The sequence below is a fragment of the Gorilla gorilla genome, chromosome 8 (assembly GCF_029281585.2).
Source record: "Gorilla gorilla gorilla isolate KB3781 chromosome 8, NHGRI_mGorGor1-v2.1_pri, whole genome shotgun sequence".
In the NCBI taxonomy this organism is placed as follows: Eukaryota; Metazoa; Chordata; class Mammalia; order Primates; family Hominidae; genus Gorilla; species Gorilla gorilla.
The window spans coordinates 124,993,483-125,017,844 of NC_073232.2; the positions used below are offsets into that span (position 1 = coordinate 124,993,483).

Genomic DNA, 24,362 nt, shown 5'->3' on the forward strand with positions numbered 1-24,362 from the left:
GCTCTTAATCTTGCTCATGCCATTCCTCCTGCCTAGACATTTACCTTCTCTTCCCCATAAAAATCCTGCCCATCTTTCAGTTCCCTGTCTTCATGCTGCATCCTCAAAGAAAGGAGAGATCACATTTTTCAGATCTCCCCAACAAGAGGCACTCTATGTGGCTTTTTTTTTTTTTTTTTTGAGATAGTTTTGCTCTGTTGCCCAGGCTGGAATGCAGTGGCGCAATCTTGGCTCACTGCAAGCTCTGCCTCCTGGGTTCAAGCAATTCTTGTGCCTCGGCCTCCCAGGTAGGTGGGACTATAGGCAGGCACCACCAAGCCTGGCTAATTTTTTGTATTTTAGTAGAGACAGAGTTTCACCATGTTGCCCAGGCTGGTCTCGAACTCCTGAGCTCAAGCAATCCACCTGCCTCGGCCTCCCAAAGTGCTCTGTGTTGCTTTGATTGTACTGCTCTTGTTGGACAGATCTAGTATGCCTTAAGTTTCAGCTGTTTCAGTACCTATCTCATTCCCTCTACTATAGGGTTAGCTCCTGGAGAACAAGGAATACAGCTCTCATATTTGAATCTGAAAGCACTCAGCACAGTTGCATTCACATGGAAGGTGCTTGGTAAATATTGGCCCATGAGGATTTTTAAACCTCTGATTTGAATCCATTTGTTGTCCTCCAGTTAATGTCTTTTTTTTTTTTTTCTCCGAGATGGAGTCTGGCTCTGTCGCCCAGGCTGGAGTGCAGTGGCATGCTCTCAGCTCACTGCAACCTCTGCCTCCTGGGTTCAAGTGATTCTCCTGCCTCGGCCTCCCAAGTAGCTGGGATTACAAGCATGCACCACCATGCCGCCTAACTTTTGTATTTTTAGTAGAAATGGGGTTTTGCCATGTTGGTCAGGCTGGTCTCAAACTCCTAACCTCAAGTGATCCGCCCACCTTGGCCTCCCAAAATGCTAGGATTACAGGTGTGAGCCACCACGCCCGGCTCAGTTAATGTCTCTGAATTGTATTCACTTAGTGCTACTGCAGAATAATTATAGAAATTGCAGAATTGCACGTGGTTTATATAAAAGCATGGAATGACCTAACTTGTTTATATTTTTTAAGCAATGTCCAAAGAGAGGCCACTTCCAAGTTGGGGTTTACTCTGAGCTCATGCTTTGCCTGCTTTTTTTCCCGGGTCAGTAGCATAAGTTACCTAGGAGAGTCTTGAGTTATCTGCCTTAGCTCTGAAGACTCTTCCTCAGCTTTCTCAGTCAGTCTGCATTGTTGTCCATGTGTATCTGTGTGTGTGTGTGTGTGTGTATGTGTGTGTGTGTGTGTGTGTGTATGAGAACCTTCACTTTTAGAATAATATTACATTCCAAATCAAATTCTGCCTCAAAAGAGCTATTCTTCCACAATTTTCTGCATTTCTGTACAGGTTACAAAATGTCACAATTCACTGGGGCCAATTATTAGATTTTCATTTAATGGGCAGTTTTAATATTCTCAGAGAATCTGAATAGTAATAACATTTTAAACCACTGCATTCCATTTAAAGACTCACAACCAGTTCTTCTCTCTTTGAGCACACCTAGTTATATTTTTGGGTATCATTTAAATTCAGGCTCCCAATCTGTAGAAAAAATCAATGAGTTAATGAATAGCTTCATTTTGAAAACTTTTAAAATATTTTATCCTAATTATAAGGCATATCTAGTGACATTAATTTGGCGAAATCCCAAATCATCAGATTGGGCAGAATAGCCCTTACCGAGGAGTAATTTAGAGCATTTTCGGTTTAACAAATGTGCTGTTTTTAGGACCAGATCATGGCTTTGCTTACTCTGAGAAAAACTTTCTACTGTTAAGGTTTAGGGGCCATGTCAGTGTAGGTCAAACTTCATGCTTTTTATTCACAGTTGTGTTTGTTTAGCATGTTTTATTTAGCCTATTAAATGAAAAGCATTCCTACCACTAACAATCACCCCGGACATTTGTATAGCATATTCTTATTGGTAAATGACTCCCACATGCACTGTCCCCGGGCCTGGTGAGCTTCAGGTCATACTCCCTGACCATACAGTGAGTCATTGGTAAAGCCAGCCCTCGAGTCAGAGCTGGCCAAGTTCAAGACCAGTGACTTCCCACACACGGTTGGTGTAAGTAAACCACCCCAAATCTTGTGGGGAACAAGATGGAGAATACGCCAACAAAGTGATTGCTTTGGAGTCATTTATTTTCTACTATGTGGTCCATAGCTTACCAACTGTGTCCTCTGGGACAACAACAGAAAATGAACCCTCTAACCAGATCGAGGCTACAGTTTGTGAGAAACCCACAAAGCAGCCATCATCTCAGTCTTTCCTAGAGTGTGGTTCCCTGTATGTGGTTTTCTATTTTAATCTTTGTCCCACTTTATCTTAATCTGTTCTCTGTCCATTCTCCAGCTGAAGACACCTGACACATTCATAGTCTCAGGGAAGTAGAAATCATTTATAAGCAGTGCTTGATGACTGTTCATGGCTGCCCAGTAAAAGGAGCCTCAGCACCCTTGCTATTCCTTCAGTATTTGAATGAGTGACCCAATTAGTAAGAGAACCTAGTTCTCGCTCCCAGTCTGCTTTTCTGTTCATGACCTATATGCTGTTCCGTCCTCTTCAGATATATCCTGCCTGGATATCTTCATTCTTCTCACCCTCCCTCCCAGCCAAAAAGTTGTAGGTGTCACACTCTGCAGGTCTGGCCACAGAGTAACCTAAAATTTACTCTTGCAAATCTCTTTTTATTGGACCTGGACAGAAGGAAGTTGGAGTCCTCATATGTATTTCAGTAAAAGCTCATGACTGTGGAGGTATGAAAAGCAAAAGCTGCCTGGAAATGCTCATCCTCCTAATGATTTGTTTCTCTACTAGGCCCACAATAGAACTCAGTAACTCTATGTGGTCTAAATGATATAATACAGCTAAATGAGATCAACTATTATCACACACACACACACACACACACACACACATTAAATGATATAAATCTAGTTAAACGTTTACTCCAGAGGGGGAAGAAAGGTAAAAGGGTAGAATACATGCAGAGGGGTAGGGGCGTGAAACTAAGAGAGGCCTTTCCCTTCCTAAAGAATCTTTGCTTACATGCGACACATGCCCTGATAAGAAAAAGTGTGCATTAGGACAGACTTGCCCACCCTGATTTTCCACTTGTACTTCACTTTCCACTGCTGCATTCTCCAAGCATGTGAACTGATTTGCTTCTGTTGCCAATGGAGACTGGTGCAGGTTCAAGGGATGTTGATTCCACAACATCTCATTCTGCTATATGCAGATTTAATGGCTTTAGACTGTCAGGATGTGCTCCCCCATTGTTGTCTTTAAATTTGGGGTGGCAGATGTTGAACATCTGTAAAACTGAGTAGGGCAAAAGCTGCTGCAAATGTGGGGAGGCCTCAGAATGCTGGGGCCACATTCCACTGACATCGTGTCTCTCCATTCCTGTTGGATCTCCAGTTCCTGATATAGGACCCCATTCTAGCTTTAGGGATCCCCTTTCTGTGTTTCCATGGCCATCAAGGCTGCCTGGAATGGTCCCCACTGCCCACTGCATTCTAAACCCCTTAGATTTGAGATGGACCCATGGTCCATATGAAAGACCCCTCCCTCCTTAGTTTCCTTCTCTCTCTGACCACCACGCTGCATGCACCAGCCCAATGGAGCACTAGTATTCTCTTACAGAACTATTGGTTATTACTTAATCCTTTTAGTAATTTAGAATCCAGGGCTTTCCTTCTGAGTTTCAAAACTGAAGGACCTCGCATATGATTTTTTTTACCATTATTGTCAAGATTACTGTCACCATCTTAATTGTCATTTATTTTAAGGGTACTTAAATGCTAACTGCTATATAAGCATTATCTCGTTTAGTTTCATTTAACTGTCAGAGAAAACCTATAAGGGAGGCATTATTATTTTCTTTTACAGATGAGGAAACTGAGGCTTAGAAAAGTTCAGTAACTTGCTCAAACTCACACAACTCTCAAGTCTCAGAGCCAGGATTGCAGCAGCTCCAGTCTATCAGCCTTAAGAGCACAGATCTCCTTGTCTGACACCTGATACCAGCTGGATTCTCATCATGCAGTCAGCCTCCAAGAATATAAGTAATTATACATAGTCGAAGAAAAAAATCTGTTTAAAATCAGGCTATGCCTTTATCAATACATTTCATTTAAATTACCAGTGATGTTTTCAGTTAATAACTTAAGGATCAAGTTTTTAAGGAAAATTGTAAGAAGCATATTTACCAGGTCCTGTTACCATAAATAGGGGGAAAATGCTGCTCTGGTCCTAAACAACCCGTGTATTTAAGCCAAGGTTGGTATAGGAAATAATTTTTTTGTGGCACAGGGAGATTACTACACTAGACCATAGGCAAGATAGCAAAAGAGGTCTTCGGTGCTCCCCATGTATTTTGGCACCCAGCCTTTTCCTTCCACTCTTCCCCTCTCAACATTTTTGGTCACCTTTTAGCATTCTAGGTCTCCCCACTGTAACCCCATCCAGGCCATTCTGTTTCAGAAATGCATTCCCTATTGAAAACTTAGCCCTTGAAAGACACTACTGCTACTGAGAAACCAATCTGAGGACGGTACATCACACTAAGACTTGATCTTGGGGCACAACTGAGTTTTATAAGGAGAGTGGAAATGGGGACATGTGATATTATTAACTCTCTGGATGCTTTGCCTCTGCTTAAAACAGTCCACTGTTTTCCATGCTCCGTTGGATCTCAGATAAGCCCCTCATCACTCGATGCCTTTCCCCTGCTTTAATTCTTTTTATCGCATATATCAATACCTGGAATCATATTATAAACTTGTTGGCTTATTGTCATCACCTCCTGCAGAATGTAAGCTCCAGGAGAGCAGGAACTTTGCTTTCTTTACTGCTATAAACCCAGCATCTGCAAGAGGAGTTGGCATAGAGTAAGGACTTAATAAATATTCATCAAATGAAAGGATTAACCTCTTGTCATGCCTCTTCTGAGCTGGGTAGTTTTCCCTTAACTCGGTTGTTTTTTCCCAAAAGAACAAATTTAGGTAGTCATCAGACCTGTGATTTTACTGATATGGTTGTTTGGGATGAGCTGACTTTTTTCTTTAAAGGGCCAATTTAAAGTTGACATGAAGAAAACAGTTAAGTAAATACTAACTCAGATGGGTGCCCAGGCACAGGAGGATCAGGAAAATGGTATCTGGGTGTCTGGAAAACGCTATTCGATCAAAAAAACACTAACTGAAAAATCCACCATTATATTAGCAGATAACATTCAAGTAAGTAAAAAACTGGCCTACATAACTCATCTTGAAATTATTATGAGCCAACCTTTTCAATCTTCCATGATGTGCACCGTGTTCATGGTTCTCTTAGAATTGTCATCAGCGTTGCAGGTTATAAGTTATATGGATAAAATTAAAACCAAAACTTACCCATCACATTTGAGCCCAAATATTTCCTCTTTTAAGTTGTACCCATAACTTTGAAATCAGGGTTAAACCACAGGCTTATTTTTTCTTATAGTCATTTTTTTTAATATTTGGGTTCAATCATACCTGGTAATTTGGTATGTAACGATGGGGTAGGCTTGAGAATATTCAAGAACAAATTGCACCATATTATTCAGTTCTCCCTAATCTTACAAAATATGAAAAACCACAAATTACTGAATTTTAATACTTCCTGAATCTTCCAGCAAAAAGGAGGAAGATAGCACCTAAATGAATAATCTAAACACTGAAAAAGGGATGGGAGGAGAGAGAGAATCCCAAGTAGTAAACCATATTGGCCTACCAATTATTATGATTGTTTTCAAAATCACAGTTTTACAGAAAAAAAATTGTTTTTATGGTGCCAGGTTTGTGGAGTCCTCTTTGTTAAAACCTTAGTAAATGAAGTTATGAAACTGAGACTAGTTTATTCTGGAAGCTTCTTAGTTGGGGGATAAGACAGCTGGATGAACTGGGAGGACAGTAAACGGTGGAGGTGGAAACCTTCTTGTTCATAAAAATACTGTTTTTCATATGTTAAAAAAAAAAAAACTTTATCTCACGCTTTTCATCAAGAGCTGTAATCAGTGAGCCTGTGTACTTCCTTTTCCCTGCCAGATAGTTGTTCCTGGCTGGAAGACATTTTATGATATTTATTTGATGACACACACCTGCTGGGTGGATGAAAAGCAACTGTTCCTGGGGATGACCTACTTCAAGGGCGCAGTCAGCTTCTGAGGCCTTCAGCAGGTTATCCTGAAATCATTTTAGTTCATCTTGATATCACCTGTTGAACATATCTAAGACTGGTGTATTCGCAGACTTGTTGTAGGCACAGTTGCTAACCCCAGGGAAGAGATTTTGGAGTCAGTAACTACTTTGTCAGTGTATTGAGACTGGGAAGACACGCTGCTTTACCAAACCTACTCTGAGCATATGGAGTGCTGTTCTTGGCACTCGGGACGCGCATCAGCCCAGGGACCTGCCAGCTGGGAGCGGACCCCTAGAAGGGGATCTAGTGGGAACATAAGTAAGTATGGTCCAACACAGAAGGGATGGATCTGAGGAAGAAGGCATGGAGGATGAGGATCCGAGGTGAGGGAAAGGGCCATGAAAAAATTTCTGACAAAGTGTTCTCCTGGGAGTTTCCAGGACAGAGAGAGATTTCCAGTTGAGATCAGGGAAGAGCAAGGAATATTTGAAGTGCATGGAGACACTGTCACCAGTTCATCCTTTGAAGGCAACATGTCTTGGCATGTTCATTTCTATTCTACAAACATTTATGGAACACATGCTGTTGAGACATGGCAGGCCTTAGGTAGTGAAGATAAAATATAAATAATCCATGTCACTCTCCCAACATGTATACTCTAGTGAGAAGACATAACTAAAAAAATTTTATTATAAATTTGAGTATAACATACCCATATGTGTACACAAGGAGTTCTTAGCTAAGTTGGGGTTCCTGGAGTTGGTGATACCTGGCCTGAGCTTTGAAGAATAAGTGTGTGTTAGCCAATGAAGAGAGAACAGGGACATGGAGGCCTTAAAACAATATGTTGTGCCCAGGAGCTACAGATTGAGCATCCCTAATCTGAAAATCCAAAATTCAAAATGCCCCAAAATCCAAGTTTTTGAGCCCCAATATGATGCTCAAAAGGAATACTCACTGGAGCACTTTGGATTCCTGATTTTTGGATTAGAGATATTCAACTGGAGTGTTATTTTGCATACATTCCCAAATCCAAAAAAAATTAAAAACTCAAACACTTCTGGTCCCAAGCATATTGGATAAGGGATACCCAACCCCTACAAACTGTTCCATTTTACTTGAGAAAAAAAGACAAGGCGGGAGCCAGGGTTTGAGCCAGTGGTACCTTAGAGGGGCTGTAGGTTCCCCACCACCCCAAGAGCCCCTTGCCATGAATGCTGCCAGGGCCACCCCAAGCAAACATAGTTGGAGTAAGAGGACTGTGCTTGCTATGTAAACGCAGCTTCGTAACAAGTGCCCTTGCACCTCTGCTGCCCTAAGCTCCTCTGTATGGAAAATCTAGAGATTCCACCGAAGGGACATTGGCTCAGTGCTGAGAGTTGGAAGCTCTGAGTCATGACTGAATTGGAAGCTTACATGTTGATTTACAAGGCGTCTTTGCCCATTACATTTATTTACATGTCCAGAGGTCATGGCCTGAAAGGCTTGGCTCCAAATATGATATGCCCTTTCTATTGTTTATGATGTGACTCTCCATTCAGTTCTCTTTTTCTCTTCTCCTGGTTATCTGTTGCTGAGTAGCAAACCACCCTAGAAATGCAGTGACTTCAGCAGCAATCTCTCAGGATTTTGGCGGGTTAGGAAAATCAGGGGTTGCTTGGCTGGGTGTTCTGGCTCGGGGTCTCTCGTGAGGCTTCTTCAGACAGAGATCAGAGCTGGAACTATGTAGAGGGGACAGGAGCCTGGAGTAGCTCGGGACGTCCGGGCACCTCTCTCTTTCTGTCATTAGTCAAAAGGCCCTTCCATGCGGTCTCCCTACATATGCTGGTTTGGGCAATCTTACGGTATGGCAGCCTCAGACTTGGCAGCCCAGGGCACCTAAGGTGAGAGCTACAAAAGCAAGAGGCAGAAGCTGTGTGGCTTTTTCTTACCCAATCTAATAAGTCACACAGTGCCACATTCTGTGCCTCATTCTACTCAGCAAGACAGTCGCAAGGGCCTGCCGAGGTTTAAGGGGATGGGATGTGACACATACCCCACTCTTTGATGCAGGGGTGGCAGGTTGAGGAAGACCAGTGGGGCAGGAAATATTGTTGCAACCAGTTTTGGAAAATACAATCTGTCACATCCCCGAAGAACATTTTCATCCACTCACATAATCCTTTAAGTTACCTAAAAATTAATTTACTCATTACGGTGTCGCCCACAACCTTCCTTGCTCCCTTCCCACAGCAAAATCCAAGGCCTCAGTGCACACACACAAACCACAAAAGTCCTGTTGTCTGAATGAGAGTCAGTCACTCAAGTGTGTACTGTCCCCATCAAGATGACAACATTTTATAAGGATGTATCCTGTTGCCCCATCTTCTAGGAATTTGCACTTCCATCCATTGTTAAAGCCAAATATTGTTCAGATCTTTCATGGAGAGGCCCCTTTGAATCTAACCCCTGCAAACTAGAGACTCAGGAGTGAATGATTTCAAATCTCTATTTGCTCTGCACCTGGGAGATTGATGGTACTCTCATAACAAGTTTGGTCAATGGCATTTAGTGGAGTACTGAATGTTTCAGGGAGTGAAAAAAGAGAAACTGAAAGAAAGGCCCAGATTTTGGGCTCAAGGAACTTTACAAACTGAAGCATTACCATGTTCATGGTAAGAAATCTTCTGATTTAAACAAATGATGTAAATTTTACATTTTTTAGTAAGCACTACTTCAAGTGTGCTATCTTTAATGAAGACTTTAATTCTTGTTTTTACACATATGTAGAAAACAGAAGTTGAGTTCTTCAAACATTTGTTATCAAAAATATAGGACATATAAGCACTGAATTGGAAGATTTTTTCCCCCTTGGATAATCTAGAAAAGAATATAGCTCTATTCTGAAATCCCTTCTCATTCAAGAGTTATCCAAGCAAATAGTGTTGACCAAGGTGTTGAATGCACCAGTAATAATAATGCTACTCTTTCATAAGGCTAAGTAATCAGGAATAATGCTGAAAATAAGAAGACAGTCATTTATTTACTCTGTTTGGCATTGTTAGTACTAATAATGCATTTCAACACAGTAAAATTGCTAGATAATGCTTTTGTGACTTTTATGCAGGTTATTGTTATTTAAATGAACAGTCGACTGCACTGTAATGAAGAAATGCATGCTTTTCCCAACTCAGTTATCAACCAGAATTCTAGGAAAATGAGAATTTGTGTCTGCTTTCATTCACAGAGCAAACTAGAGGTCAGTGTTTTCAATATGAACCTTTTTTTAGCTTTTCAACAGTGAATAATTAGGAGCTGCTGCTTCTGAAATTACCTGTATTCACTGTAGAGAAGGAAAGACTTTTATCTTTCACGATGAAATACATTTTCTCATTCAAACTTTGTCATTCTTTTTTTAAATGGCATTTTACATCACTGAGTCAATCCTCGGTAGTAAAATAAAAGAAATATATTTTGTGAGCTGCAATAGCCTTGTTTATTCAATTTTACTTCCTTAAATTTCATCTCCTCCTTGAAAAATGATCCAAATGCAAAAATGGGTTTAAAGCAGTTGAATGTACAAAGCAATTATCCACATAAAATGCTATTATACAAACATACATGTTCCTTGCACTTTGATTAAATGGAACTGATTCTTGATCCTTATCGATTATGTGCTTCTATTGTTTTTTAACAGCTTTATTGAGATATAATTTATATGTTATATAATGCACCCATTTAAAATGTACAATTCAGTAGCTCTTAGTATATTCACTGCATCGTGCAACCATCACCACAAACAATTGTAGACCTTTTTTTTTTTTTTTTTTTTTTTTTTTTGAGGCAGAGATTTGCTCTTGTTGCCCAGGCTGCAGTGCAATGGTGCGATCTCGGCTCACCGCAACCTCCGCATCCCAGGTTCAAGCGATTCTCCTGCCTCAGCTTCCCGAGTAGTTGGGATTACAGGCATGCGCCACCACGCCCTGCTAGTTTTGTATTTTTAGTAGAGACGGGGTTTCTCCATGTTGGTCAGGCTGGTCTCAAACTCCCACCCTCAGGTGATCTGCCCGTCTCAGCCTCCCAAAGTGCTGCGATTACAGGCATGAGCCACAACACCCAGCCCAATTGTAGAACATTTTTATCACCCCAAAAAGAAATCTGGTATCCATTAATAGTCACTCCCCCTTTCCTGCCAGCCCTTGACATCCACTAGTATACTTCCTGTCTCTATAGATTTGCCTATTCTAGATATTTCTTATAAATGGAATCATACTATATGTGGTATTTTGTGTCTGGCTTCTTTCACTTAGCGTAATGTTTCAAATCTTCTTATTGACAAATAATATTCCATTGTATGGATACATAAATTTTATTTGTCCATTTATCAATTGATGAACATTTGGGTTGTTTCTACTTTTTGAATATTATGAACAATGCTGTCATGGACATTTATGTACAAGTTTTTGTGTGAACATACATTTTCATTTCTCCTTGCTGCCTACTCAGGAGTAGAATTGCTGGGTCATGTGGTAACTTTGCATAGCTTTTGAAAAACTGCCAAACTATTTTCTAAAGTGGCTGCACTGTTTCCCAGTCCCACCAGCAATGAATAAGTGTTCCAATTTCTTCACCTCTTCACCAGCACTTGCTTTTGTCTGTCTTTTTTATTATAGTTTTTCAAGTGGCAGTGAGGAACTATCTCATGGTGGCTTTGGTTTGCATTTCCCTAATGTCTAGATGTTGAACATTTTTTCATGTGCTTATTGGCCATTTGTATTTCTTCTTTGGAGAAATGTCTAATTCTATTGAGTTTTTAAAGATTCTTTTGCCTCACCTCAGGCATGTGGTTAGCAGAACCATTAGAAACAAATATATCTTCCTAAAGGGAGGGATTTTCAAACAAATGTATACGTTGAAGATGTTCTTTTTACCATGGTAGTATTTTAGATTAGGCAATAACTGAATTGTTCTCAGGAAGCAATTTGCTTCTAAAACTTTGTTTTCCATTTGGTTAGCGATACGGATATTAGTGGTCCCAGAAGCATACCTAGAAAGGTCAGCTTGTCTAATTAACTCATTTTACCAATTAGGAAAGCAAGGACCTAAGAGGTGAAATATGTGGGTCACATGGAGAATTAATGATAGAGTTGGAATTGTATCCAGGTGGAGTATCTGAAATTCTCTGTTTATTTTAGAGAGAATATAGCACTTTGCCACTAGGTTCTCACTGATTTAAAAAAAAAAAATGGTGAAAATGCCCTGCAGTTTACTCAGTGACATTTATTGTTGAGTACTTAACACATATTATTTTCTTCTATCGTCATAGAAGCATATGTAAGATTGATACTTTTATTTTCTCCTTTTATGTGTGGGGAAACTGAGGTTAGCTCACTTTTTCAATGGCACCTACATAGTGAGTGGCAGATTTTCTGATTCCAAATCTGCTGTGCTCTGTTTCTTCTGATCTGTCTGAGGAATGAAAGACAGCATCAGCACATTGCTTCCTGTGCCATCTTCCAACTTCTCACGGTCACTGAAACAAATAACCGATAGGTGGCATCAAGGAGCACTCACTTGCCATTGCCATAATTAACAGTTATTTAGCAACGCTACAATACCAACTTCAGAAGTAGAATATATGGTTCTGTGGACAGAAGAATTGTTCAAATGTAAGAATACTGTACCTTAAGGCACCAATAACAGAACAACTTACATTCATAGGGTACTTTTCAGTTACAAAGCATTTGACTTACACTTTTAATTTGATGCTCACAATTTGACAAGCTTTTCATTGTCTTTGTTTTTATGTACTTTTAATACTCATGATGAAACAAAGGCCTGAAGGGCTTTAGTTACTACGGTCCTAAAGTCTGAGGCAGAGCTGCTTTTCAAAACAAGTCTCTTGGCTCCCGTGTAGTCCTGTGTATTCCCTCCAGTGTACCATCCTCCGCCATAATGATGTGCTGTTGGGCACTCATTTGAAAGGAGAGGAGACTTTATACCATTATTTCAGACAACAACAGAGCTATGAACAAGTAGAAGTTATAGGGAGGCTAATTTTGAACCCATATAAAGAAGAATTGATCTGTCCAACAATGAAATGTGTTGTCTTATGAAGGAGTGAGGCCTCTTGTCATTGAACTGTTCAGGCTAGGGCTGACTGACCATCTGGAAGGATCTTGCAGAAGGCATTTCTGCATTGGGGGAGGTGGGGAGTGTGTTTGTGGTGCTGAGAGATGTTAGATGGCACCTAAGAGCCCTTTCAACTATGAAATTGTGGATCTTTGTTCTTAGTTAAGAGAGTAAGCTGGTTTAAGGGATCCTCTGTATCCTTATTGAGGAAAGAGAGTTTAGCTCTGATACACTCTTATCCTGCAATGTTAAGGGTACAGGGTTTTCTCTTTAAAAGAAAGTAACCAAATTTATCAACCTGGATTACTGGTTTGTAAAAGGTTAGAACAGCTGTTCCCATCTATGTTAACAGATGCTGTATACAACAAGGGATCTATATTCAGATAAGATTTGACTATCGCAAGGACAGAAAACCAAACACCACATGTTCTCACTCATAGGTGGGAATTGAACAATGAGAACACTTGGACACAGGGTGAGGAACATCACACACCGGGACCTGTCGTTGGGTGGGGGGATGGGGGAGGGATAACATTAGGAGAAATACCTAATGTAAATGACGAGTTAATGGGTGCAGCACACCAACATGGCACATGTATACATATGTAACAAACCTGCACATTGTGCACATGTACCCTAGAACTTAAAGTATAATAATAAAAAATTTAGACATTTTTAAAAAAAGATTTGATATGAGCCTGCAACATGCTGTTGTTCTTTGTGAGTATCCAAGAGAAAGAGAAAAGAGGCAGCAATTCCAGATTTGGTTTTTAGTTTTGCAAAGTGCTTCAGAGGCCAGTGGCTCTCAGTCCTTGTTGCTCATGAGAATCACCTGGGGAGCTTTTTAAAAATCAGATGCCCAGGCCCCTCCGCAGACCAAATGAATCGTATTCTCTAGTTCCCAGATACTGGTGGGTTCCCAGAATCTTAACAGCTGTGCGGGTGATGCTTACATGAAACCAGAGTTAAGAAGAGCTCGTCTAATCAGTCTACTCTGAGCATGAGTCCAGGCAAAATCTGGACGTTTGCTTTTGTAATTCAGCTTCTTGTCTAGCATTCCTATTATCAATTCAAAGCCAATGCTCTTTAGTACAATAAGGGGCAGTGTCTTACAGTGGTTCACACTGCTGCTCTTGAGCCAGACAGCCTGGCTTTGTCCACTTACTAGCTTTGTGACGTCAGGAAAGTTATTTTAATCACTCTGTGCCTCAAGTTCTTTATTTGTAAATCAAGATAATAATAGTAGTTACAAAGTAAAGGCTAAAGTTAATAAAGACCCAAAAGAAAATTAAAACTCTACATATTATGATATTATAATTACCACCATCATCATCGTCCTCCTCGTCACCATTATTGTTTTGTTGTTGGTAGCAGTGGTGTCCTGCTAGGTGTTAGAAGCTAGGAACATATAGAAAAAGTGCTCTTCCCTGTACAGGACTATACCTGGCCTTACTTGAAAACTAAGAACTCTTAGCAACATTAGCAACATACTTCTCCGCTCTAGAACTTCCCGATGAAGTGGAATGTTTTGCATCGGACTTTTTGCAAGAAGCTCAGGCTTGAACCCGGTAACCTGTTTTTCCATCGAGCACTTGATTCTACATTAAGATCAGGCCATAGCTCTGCAAGGTGGGGGCCCGGACTGAAGGGTCAGGCTGGGTTTCTGTTTCGTAACTGGGAAAGGCATGTACTGCATGTGGCAGGCTGACCTCCTGAATCTTCAGGACAATCTCAATTTCAGATGGCCCACCCTGCTGATCAAACCTGTGGTTTGGAAAGCATGGTTACTGCTAAATAGGAAGCAAGGGCTCCAAATGCCAGTGGCCTAATCGTTTAAAAAGTAAATATAATTTGAATATGTGGGATAGCCTCAGAGAAAAATCAAAGAACACAATTAAGCATAGTTTCTATTTAGTTTTCAGTTGATGAAGGAATAATTTGAAGTTGCTCTAGTCACTGAGAGTACAGTAGCAATAGTCCTCCATTCTCTGGGATTCAGAGCAAGTGCGGACATTATGTGCATATTACAGGTTTTCTAGCACACAGATTCTATCAAGATAGCCTCTAACTGCAATTGTGGACACTGGTGGAATATTCCTAGCAGGAGCTCAAAGGATTGTAAAGCTGAATAACATCTTTGTCTCAAGAACTTATATGAGAAACTTTTTTCCCTTTTTCTCCTACAAGCATTTAGTGGTTCACCATTGCAGACACTGCATATCTTTGTATCCCACACAGTCCCCATGTTAATAGTTGTTTGCTAGTTGTGGTCATTTAATTGAAAAAAGCTGGCACAGAGATATTACAGGTCCCAATAGGTCATTTCTGTATCAAGTATGGTGTTATTGCCTTTAACCAAGCCCTGTCCAAGGCCAAATTTATTACATGCATTAATAACATATAAGAGGATAGACAGAGAGCTGAAGAAAAGATGTGTGTGGCCTTTAAATATGCCAATCATCTACAGTTCGGAGGGTTGCTTACCGTGACATATTGCCAGCTGTGCATTATAGAATTCCAGATGGCATAGTACTGTTGGTACTTGTTTTGGATTTGCCCTGGGAATGAGGTTAAAGAGGACACCAAACTATGGCTGGGATCCTTTTGCTTGCCCCTTCCAGGGTAGATCCTGGAAGGCTCTATCTCCTCCAACCAATCAGAAAGCTGCCCTGACCTCTCTTGGGGATTATGAACTCAGCACAAATTGCTCTTTCCCCGTGAATTCCCATGCACCTAGTAACCCTGTGCTAAGAGGGCAGTGAGATTGCATTCCCTCATGTGATCTGTGTTCACCCTCCCTCAGACCCCAGAGCTGGGGCAAGTTTGGACATGAACTCAAAAACTCTATAGATAAGGGTTGTGTTTTCATTAGCTTGCCTGTCTTGCTTGCTTTATATTCTGTGAGATTTCCTTCCCCCATCCCCCCTTTTTTTGAAAAAAAAAAGAAAAAAAAAACAAAAACCTTTTTACAGAAATTCACACACAGAGACAAAATAGTGTAATGAACCCACATGTCTCTAACACCCATCTTCAACAGCTACCAACATGTCACCCTTCTTGTTTTATCCTTCTCTCCTCTTTTTGTTTTGTTTTGTTAGAGTGTTTTAAAGCAAATCCCAGATGTCTGATTTTACCTGTAAATATTTCAGTATGTATCTCTAGCACATACAGCATAACTTTTAAAAAACGTAATCACTGTTTAGAAATGATTGCATAACCTGTCTGGGTTCAGTATTTCCTAATTGTTTCCAAAGCATTCACAAATAGTTGGACGGTTTAAATCAGGCTGCAAACACAGTATATCTATTGCATTTGGTTGATCTGTCTTTAAACGTTCTTTAATCTATTACAGATCGCCCTCCTGTTTTTATTACATTTATTTGTTGAAGAAATTGTCCTGTAAAAATTTTTGTCCTGTAGATTATCATCCTGTAAAAATGTTCATTTTATGTATTTGAACTATTGCATCTCCATGGTGCCATTTAACATGTTTATATTTCCTCGGTACTTTCTGTAAATTAATACTTAGATCAAATGACTTAATGAGATGCAAATTCAACTGTATCACATCAGGAGGCACATAACGTCTGTTTGCATTACATTTATTGAGATCAAGATTGATCAGTGAGTTCAGGTGTGGTCAGCCTTTCATCCATTATGAAGTTCTCTATCAACCTGTTAACATAATAGTTTTAGCAACCATTGATGATCACTGCCAACATTCATTAGGGATTACAACATGGTAATGTTCACTTCTGTCATTCAGTTTGCATTTACTAGCTATTATTCTATCATATAGAAAAGCTTACTATCATCAACTATTTGGTTACTCTGAAATACAGTTCATATCAGAAAAGCAGCATAAATGCCTCTGTTTATTAAACAGTTTTCAGATTATTGAATGGCACCAGCAACCTGCAAAAGTGATCAATGATGCTTGCTTGTTTGTTTTGAGCATCAATATAAACCCTTGGACTTTTATCTATTTTATAGGTGTCCATCCATTACTCTTTGATCAGTGAGATCCCCTTCAAGTTGCCTCTTTTGCCTTTGAACATGATTCTACTAGTCTTTTCTGTCAGGATAAGATGCCATAGGCTCCTGGCCCAAACCTGGAAGCAACTATTTTTACAAGGAATCCTGATTCCTTTCCTTAGGAAATAGTATATAAAGACTTCAGTCTAGACACCAAGGGTAGATTTCCCCTGAAATGGTTATGTTTATGTTGGAGTGGTAACGCAGTCTTCCTTGGTATCTCATTGTTCCTGCTGTCTGTAGGCATCTGGTTCCACCTGGATGCTCCCTTCCCACACAGTCTTGTAATGGCCAGTGCTCCCTGTGATTCCACCTCCCTCTCCAACCAGATCCTGCTGCTTCTCTCAATGCCTTCATCCTCTCCTTCTAAATCAGATACCCCAACTCATCTCTGGGCTTCTAAGACACCAGAGTGGGGAACACTTCTCTAATGTTGAAGAATAATGGTACCCTTTCTTACACAGACTATTTTTATGTTTTTATTTCTTGAAGGGAGTCAACCTCCTGTTGCTGTCCAAGCCGTCAGTAGACAAATTTAGTCTTGTTCTTAACCCAGAACAACCATGCTTTGAAACACCATGGAAACAGGCAGTCCTGGCCCCAGACCCAGGAAGGCTTCATAAAACCAACAGTCCCCTCAGGTGTGTGTGTTTCCTAGGAAGCATGGGCAGTTGCAAGTTGAAATTCTTAACTAGGGTTGCCAGGTAATGAAAAAGTGTTAAGGAGTTAGTTTATCTTAACCATTTTGAGGCCACATACCTATTTGTACATTTGATGAAAACTATAGAACTTCTCTCTGGAAAAATGTACATATACACAAAATTTTACAGACAATTTCATGGGCTTCAAGGAGCTCAGGGTATCTTGGAGTTTCATTTGTTTTCATAGACTAGATCCTGATGTGCGCTGGCTTGTTGGAAGCTGCAGGGTTTGGAGGTGAGTCTGAACAAGAAGGCATATAGCTGATACCGGGGGGTCAGTTTCAAATCACTCCACTCAACATTATTTATTCTTTGGTATAGAGGTACTCCTGGTGCCAGTCTATGAACTATTTGATGTCAGTCCATGACATCATAAATGTAGAAACTGAGAACAGGCATCTAAAAAAATGTATAGCAATTTGATGTGGTCACAACATGCAAGCATATGGTCCTTGGACTTGTCTCATTGAATAGGGTACGAAGCATTTTGGGTGCTGATGAGTTCACAAGGTGAGTTGCACGCAGTGGGAGCTGCATAGCAGTCATGCAAAAAGGCCCCCCCATCAGTTGTCAACAGGTTGGAAATTAAAAACCAAAGCACAAACTGGTCCTTCATTTCAGATAGTCTAATAAGCAACAACATGAAACCCAGAGTACGTTTACTCACCCTACTACCTTGTTATTTTAGCCTGTCTTTCTCCACTCTATACGTCTACAAAGTATACCTAGAACAAGGCATAGAGTTGGTATTCAGTAAATCTTTGCTGAACGGTGAGCAGAGCAAAACTGTTGCCCAAAAGAAGAAACCACATTTATTCCCTGATGATACCCTGCAGGGAAAAAAAATTTTTTTTAATAATTCCTAGGAAGTTGAAGCTACTTACATGAAAAAATATGATAGGAAATAAATTATAAGCAGTCATTAACTTCACTGAATATTCTCATAGAATGTGAAATAAATAGAATAATCTTAAAGAGCTGGTCCTCACTGTGGAAGTTGTGAGGCTTTCGGGACGGTTTGTATTTCAGTGTACATGTTGTATGAATTAACAAGTCAGTAACAAATGTGATCCATTTACAGGGCAGAAAAACTAGAGTGGTCTCAAGTATAATGATAGTCGCAGTGGGAAGAATATAATTTACTTAATCGACAGAATGAGAGTTTATTATAAATGAAAGGCAAACGAGATATGGTCATGCATTCTCTGCCTAGTTTTTCCCTTCTCTTACCCCTTTATGTCATCTCTTTCTGTCTTCCCTAAGGATCCAGAATTAGTAAAATCTGTTCTTTGAAAATCTTGCCTTTAAAAACTGGGCTTGTGGAAAGTTACCAGGCGGCCTGAGGACCGACCAACCTAAGGAGGGGTTTAATCCCAACCTCACAGCCCCTCTTCACCACCCCCATACCCAGTAGGGTCCATTCCACACCCCTAGCAGCACATCTGTGACACAGCAGGCTGCTAGGGGGACAGTCTGAACCCAAAGTCACCGGCTGTCTCACTAACCAGAGAAAGGGATTTTACCTCAGGAAAGTTTCTCAGGTTCTGTGGAACCAGTCCCTGCGTAAATAGACAGATTTCCTTCTTTCTTTTCTTCCCCCCGCCCCCCTCAAAATGAGTGGATTCAGAAACATTATCTGCTAAAAGTAAAAGAAGAAGAAAAATTGAGAATATGTCGCACAGCTGGTGAAATCAGTAGTAGAGGGTGTCTGGGTATGTGTTGCAAGAGTGACACCTGGTTTATGTTTATCAACAACTAAGTGAGCTATAAATTTTGTGGAAATAACTTTGCTTTTTAACATCCCTTTTGAACAACACAGGCCGTTTGCCCTATCTAATAAAAAGGAAACAGTTGTCCTGCTTACCATGCATGGGACATTGAAGGGGTAAAGGAGCTTGTCCACAGTATGTGGGCCCAGAAATGCACAATAGCTAAAGTCTGATGTGACCTTTGTCTTTGCAAATAAAGAGACTGATAACCCAGGTGTCACCACCACATTTTTTAAACACATGCATTACAAAGGGCTCAGCTTAATGACTATTTTCAAGTACAAACGAATTTCCTGAAATGGAAGAAAAAAAATAGAATCATACTTGGGGGTAATTAGGGGCTCAGGCTACCCCTAGTGTTCTCGGACAATATCTAACAACAAATGTTCACTGCACCAATGCCCTGACTCCTATATGGAGTTTTATGGTTATTGATAGTAGCATGATTATGGTAACCATTATATGTACCAGGCATGGGGCTATGCATTTTATGTTAGTAGATTTTTTTTTAATCTGCACAATAGGCCTAAGAGATCAATGTTTTTATTATTCCATTTTATAAGTAAGGAAACAACTAACTCAGATCATGCCCTCTGTAAGTGGCCGAGCTGGTCTCAGAACCAGGTCTAACTTCTCAGCCTTAACAACCATGATGCCTTTTAGGGGTTTTGGTTTGGGTGGTTTTGATTTTTTTTCTTAAAAGTTTAAAAAAAATAGCCTTCTTTGCTCCTTGACTAAAAAGGTTCCAAACCACTTTTTACCCTAGAACTCATACAGGCCAACAGAGGGAATGGAAATTGGCCACAGCACTGTCACTGAAAGGTAATAATTAATGAAAAAGGTGTCACTTAAAGAGGCCAATGACCAAAAGTGTGTTTCTCTTGGATTAACTTTTCTAACACTCTTTAAATAATGTGTTGATAGCAGCAGAGACCAAAAAGAATGCAAACAGACCTGAACATTTTAAACCTCTGGGAAGAAAAATATGAAAATAAAGATGTTTTCATAGCCCTAAACAACTTTTTGCACTTCTTTTTCTGTGGTAGTAATTGTGATGTTTACCACTTCTTGTGTGCCTTTTTTGTGCTAAGCAACATGCTTATTTTTTAATTATCAACAATCCCCACAAATAGGAACTGTCTCAATTTTATAGTTAAAGAAACTTAGACTCCATAAGGTTAAGAAGTTATAGCTCTGTGTAGAATCTTAGGAAGACTTTTCTCATTATGAAATAGACCACATTCGAAATATACAACAGAAGTAACAAGAAAAACACATGCAAATTGATGAGCACTTCCAAGAGATCTCTTATGAGGCACAAGCAGTGAAGGGTCAGCACCTCCTGTGGGCTGATCCATTGTTGTTGATGGGGATATGAAGCAATTGAAATACAGTCAGGTGGGCACTCCATTTTCAAATCAGCTGATTGCAGGCTGGACACCCTTGGTGTAATCTACAAAGACAGGGAAAAGGAAACCTGCGCCTCTTCAGCGCTCTAGTGGTACTGGCAAGTGTCATGTCTTGTGATCGGGAGAGTTCTACCAGCCCTCTTTGTGTGTAGCAAACCTGATACTCCCCAGAAAGTTCCACAGCCAAAGGCTGGGCATGCTGACCTCCAATCCAGGGGCCCCAACATCAGGACCTCTCTCCCCAGCAGCAACACCTGGATTGAGTTATTTCACTTCTCTGGAGCTGAATCTCACTGACCAAAGAAGAGGGCATATTTCTCAGCAAGACAGCTGGAAAATTATGCTGGCCTTTTGTACAAGTCATATTAAGCTCCTTCAAAGAATACATGAACAATCTGCATTATTTTAAAGGTGAAGATGGGCTTTTTAAGGGGGAGAGGTTACAGCTACCAGCAAACCAGAGATTTCCTCCATTCTGTGACCCTCCTTCCTCTGCATTCTTAAGGACTTGGCTAGAACCTGAGTTTTCCATTTCTCCTGGTGAGAATGTGTCTTCAGGAGCTTGTTGATAATTCTGTCTTTCAGCACAACTTTGTAAAGTTGAGGTCCCTGCCAATTGATAGTCACCTTGTGGCTTGATCTTGTCAGTCCAAAAGAATAAAGATCTACCTTTACATTCATTTAGAGTGAGGGATGATGTACAGCCAGGATGCCTAAGTGTCACCTCCTGCAGTTCACTGACACATGGAGTCCCTTTGACAGGTGCCCGAGTTTCTTCTTCCTATTTATTACAACATCTACTTTTAGGATTTTTTTTTAACCTCTTTCCCCCTTTCCTTCCTGTTCTTTCTTCCCTCTTTTTTCTTCTTTTTCCATCTCCTTGGCTTTGTAACTCTCTCCTCTTTTCTCTCTTTCCCTTTCCACTTTTCTTGTCAGCAGTTTATTCAACCACCGTATAATAAATCCAGTAAGTGATCATAAAAATACCAATCCCAATTGCGAAAATGGCAGCACAGCCTCAGCTTGGAAAAAAAACTTGGAAAAACAAACTGAAATCATCAAAGACTAAAGACCAGATACTAAAAAGATGGGATTTGCTGTGAGATATATTTTATAATAAAAATTCTGCTATAAAGAAGCATCTTTTTATTTTTTTCCTTGATAGTCTGAATAGTTTATACCTGATGCCAAGAAATTATATATAATTAGTCTGGGTAATATGTAATTTCCATTTGATTATATATATTAAAGTGATTAAGGAACTTCAGTTTTTCACTAGTAAATATCTGCCTTCTTTGTTGCATTCTGGGTCTGTAATGACTGTTTATATCAAGGGTAGCACTCGTTCAGAACTGAAGGGAGCAAAAGTTGGAATGCTTTCACCAAGCTTGGTTGCCTGATGTCTATGAATCTGGGAGATAACATGAAGTTAGCTACATTTTGGGAAAAACTGAAGGGAGATTTCAGTCCAATTTCTTGAAACCACCGTGTAGTTTTGCATGACTTCCCATGAATAAACTCCATAAGGCCAGGCCCGGTGGCTCACGTCTGTAGTCCCAAGACTTTGGGAGGCCGAGGCAGGTGGATCACCTGAGGTCAGGAGTTCAAGACCAGCCTGCCCAACATGGCAAAACCCTCTCTCTACTAAAAATACAAAAAATTAGCCAGGCATGGTGGCAGGCACCTGTAATCCCAGCTACTCAGGAGGCTGAGGCAGGAGAATCGCTTGAACCTGGGAGGTGGAGGTTGCAGTGAGCCGAGATCGTGCCACTACACTCCAGCCTGGGCAACAAGAGTGAAACTCCATCTCAAAAAAAAAAAAAAAAAACTGCATAAAACAGCATACATGAGAAGGCATATTTTAGGAAGATTACTCAGTTAAGTATATGACATCACCAATATTTTTAATATTGCACAGAATGAAATAAAATTTTTGATGTCAGTTTTTAATTAATGACTTCTATTTGCCTTTTGTAGATTACTTTCATATGTTTATTCCACATATTTTATAGCAGTTTTTCTTTTTCCAATTAGAGGATAGATTTCATCCTTTATCTTTGCAGGTAGCTGATCCAAGACATTTTTATGTAAATGGATTAATTAATTAGTAGCCTTCATTTGAAACTTAAAAAGAAAATAATCCTTTTTGAGAGGCATTAACTATTTTTTAAAGCCACAAACGATTCTTTACTTAAGCACCTCGTCACACCATTAGAAATTATTTGACAGCATTAATCATAATAAAATGCATTACCCTTTACCGAATCACCTTTTTTTCAAGCTAATTAAAAGAATCCATTCCCTAGGAGACTGTACAGCAACTTCACTTGTAAAAATCACATTTTTGGGGAACTTAACAGTACATATTTATGAAACTTTTGAGCAAATGACATCACAAGTTCGATTACCTGTACAGCCCTTGTGAGAAGGCATCTAGCTACAGAGATGTGCTGGGTTCTAGGGAAGGCAGCTACATCTGGCCTTTTTTGAGAGCCCTTAAGCCTCTCTGCCTTCCAGCCTTAGGATTTATGCAAATCAGAAATCTTTGGCTGTCTCTACTTCCTGGCCAGGCCAGCATAATCCACTTCCTTTGGGTTCATGTGACCATGCAAATTTGAGCACTCCTGAATAGTCCCAGAGGGGCTGTGCCTCTCATTATTCCTGCCCCATTCTCTGTGCACTGCAAGTATTCAGACTATGAATGGACAAGGGTTTAATTACTCACCACATCTGTCAGATCAGATTCAACTTGAGAATGAAGAGAATCCCAGACAAGCCTGGTCGTTTCTTTGCAATGTTCTTCATGGTCGAGGTCATCCAGCTCTGTCTTCTAGGGAATATTTTCCACTCCTTGTTTCATGACCTTCTGGAAAGCAGGGACTGTGGCTTTTGGAGATCCATTACTGGGCCTTTCACATTGTGTGTGGCCTTTACAAATGTTAATTAATCTTCCTGATGATGCACTGAGCATCAGGAAGCCCTTTATTCCCCTTGGGCTACTGATGACCAATATGAATGCCAGAAAGTTTTTCTTACTGTTTCCTGACCCACATGCTTCTCTCTGGATGTACTTTGCTGCTTTTTCCCCTCCCTCTGATATGTTTTCACATGGCAGATTGACTGCTCACATTACTAGGTCAGCCAGAGTTGACATAGTAAAGGTGGATGGTCCCCAAGTAGAGAACATACTTCCAATTCCAAGGCTATCAGCCTTCCCAGGAAAACGTGCATAATAGCAGCTAGGAAGGAGTGTGTCCACTGGGGACCAGGTGATTCTGCTCAGTGCATGGGCACTAGCAGTCCTTCCCTTAGGTTTCTTTCCTTACTGGGATTATCTGGGTTTAAAAGGAGATTCCTGGCACGTTCAGCTCTGGAATACAAGGCTTTTTGGGCTGCCATGGTGTTTTTGGGTTTTGGTTTGATTTTTTGTTTTTGGTTTTATTTTTTATTTTTTATTTTCTGCTTTGCTTTTATCGTTTTAAAATTGAAATTCGTATAAAATTAACCATTTGAAAGTATACCATGCAGTATATTTACAATGTTATGCAACCCTCATGTCTACCTAGTTCCAAAACATTTTCACCACCCCAAAAGGCAACCCCATGCCCATTAAACAGTCGCTTCGCATTCCCCCAGCCCCCGTCTCTGTGTATTTACCCACCCTGGATATTTCACATAAATAGAATCATATAATATGTGACCTTTTGTGACTGGCTTCTTTCATTTAGCATGAAGTTGTTGAAGTTTGCCATTATGTTTTACTATGGCATTCTCTGGCATAGGGGTGTTTATTATTTGGTCAAAGTTATTCATACGTTCTCTGTTTTGGGTAATGTCATCATCATCTATGGAAGTCTGAGAAACAGCTGGGTCCTCTCCCCTCTCTCACTCCTATTGGCTAATTGTTCTTTAAGTCCTGTGGATTCCACACTTGCAATACTGCTAGTCAGTTCTCATTTACATTATTTTATTTTATTTTGAGAGAGAGTTTTGCACTTGTTGCCCAGGCTGGAGTGCAGTGGTGTGATCTCGGCTCACTACAACCTCAGCCTCCTGGGTTCAAGTGATTCTCCTACCTCAGCCCAAGTAGCTGAGATTACAG

At 40.3% G+C, this 24,362-nt stretch overlaps 1 protein-coding gene across 10 annotated transcripts in view; it reads left to right on the plus strand.

Annotated features, from left to right (window-relative positions):
• VTI1A (vesicle transport through interaction with t-SNAREs 1A) overlaps positions 1–24,362 on the plus strand; it is a 505,013-nt gene that overhangs the window by 262,521 nt on the left and 218,130 nt on the right. For 2 of the 10 annotated variants that reach the window (XM_055352174.2, XM_055352172.2), the window contains one exon: positions 3,962–5,680. The exons of the other annotated variants lie outside the window; for them this stretch is intronic. In XM_055352174.2, coding sequence (XP_055208149.1) covers positions 3,962–3,965 — 4 coding nt within the window. In that variant the 3' untranslated portion in view covers positions 3,966–5,680. Of the gene's footprint in view, positions 1–3,961; positions 5,681–24,362 lie in introns of those variants that run through there. 10 annotated transcript variants of the gene reach the window in all.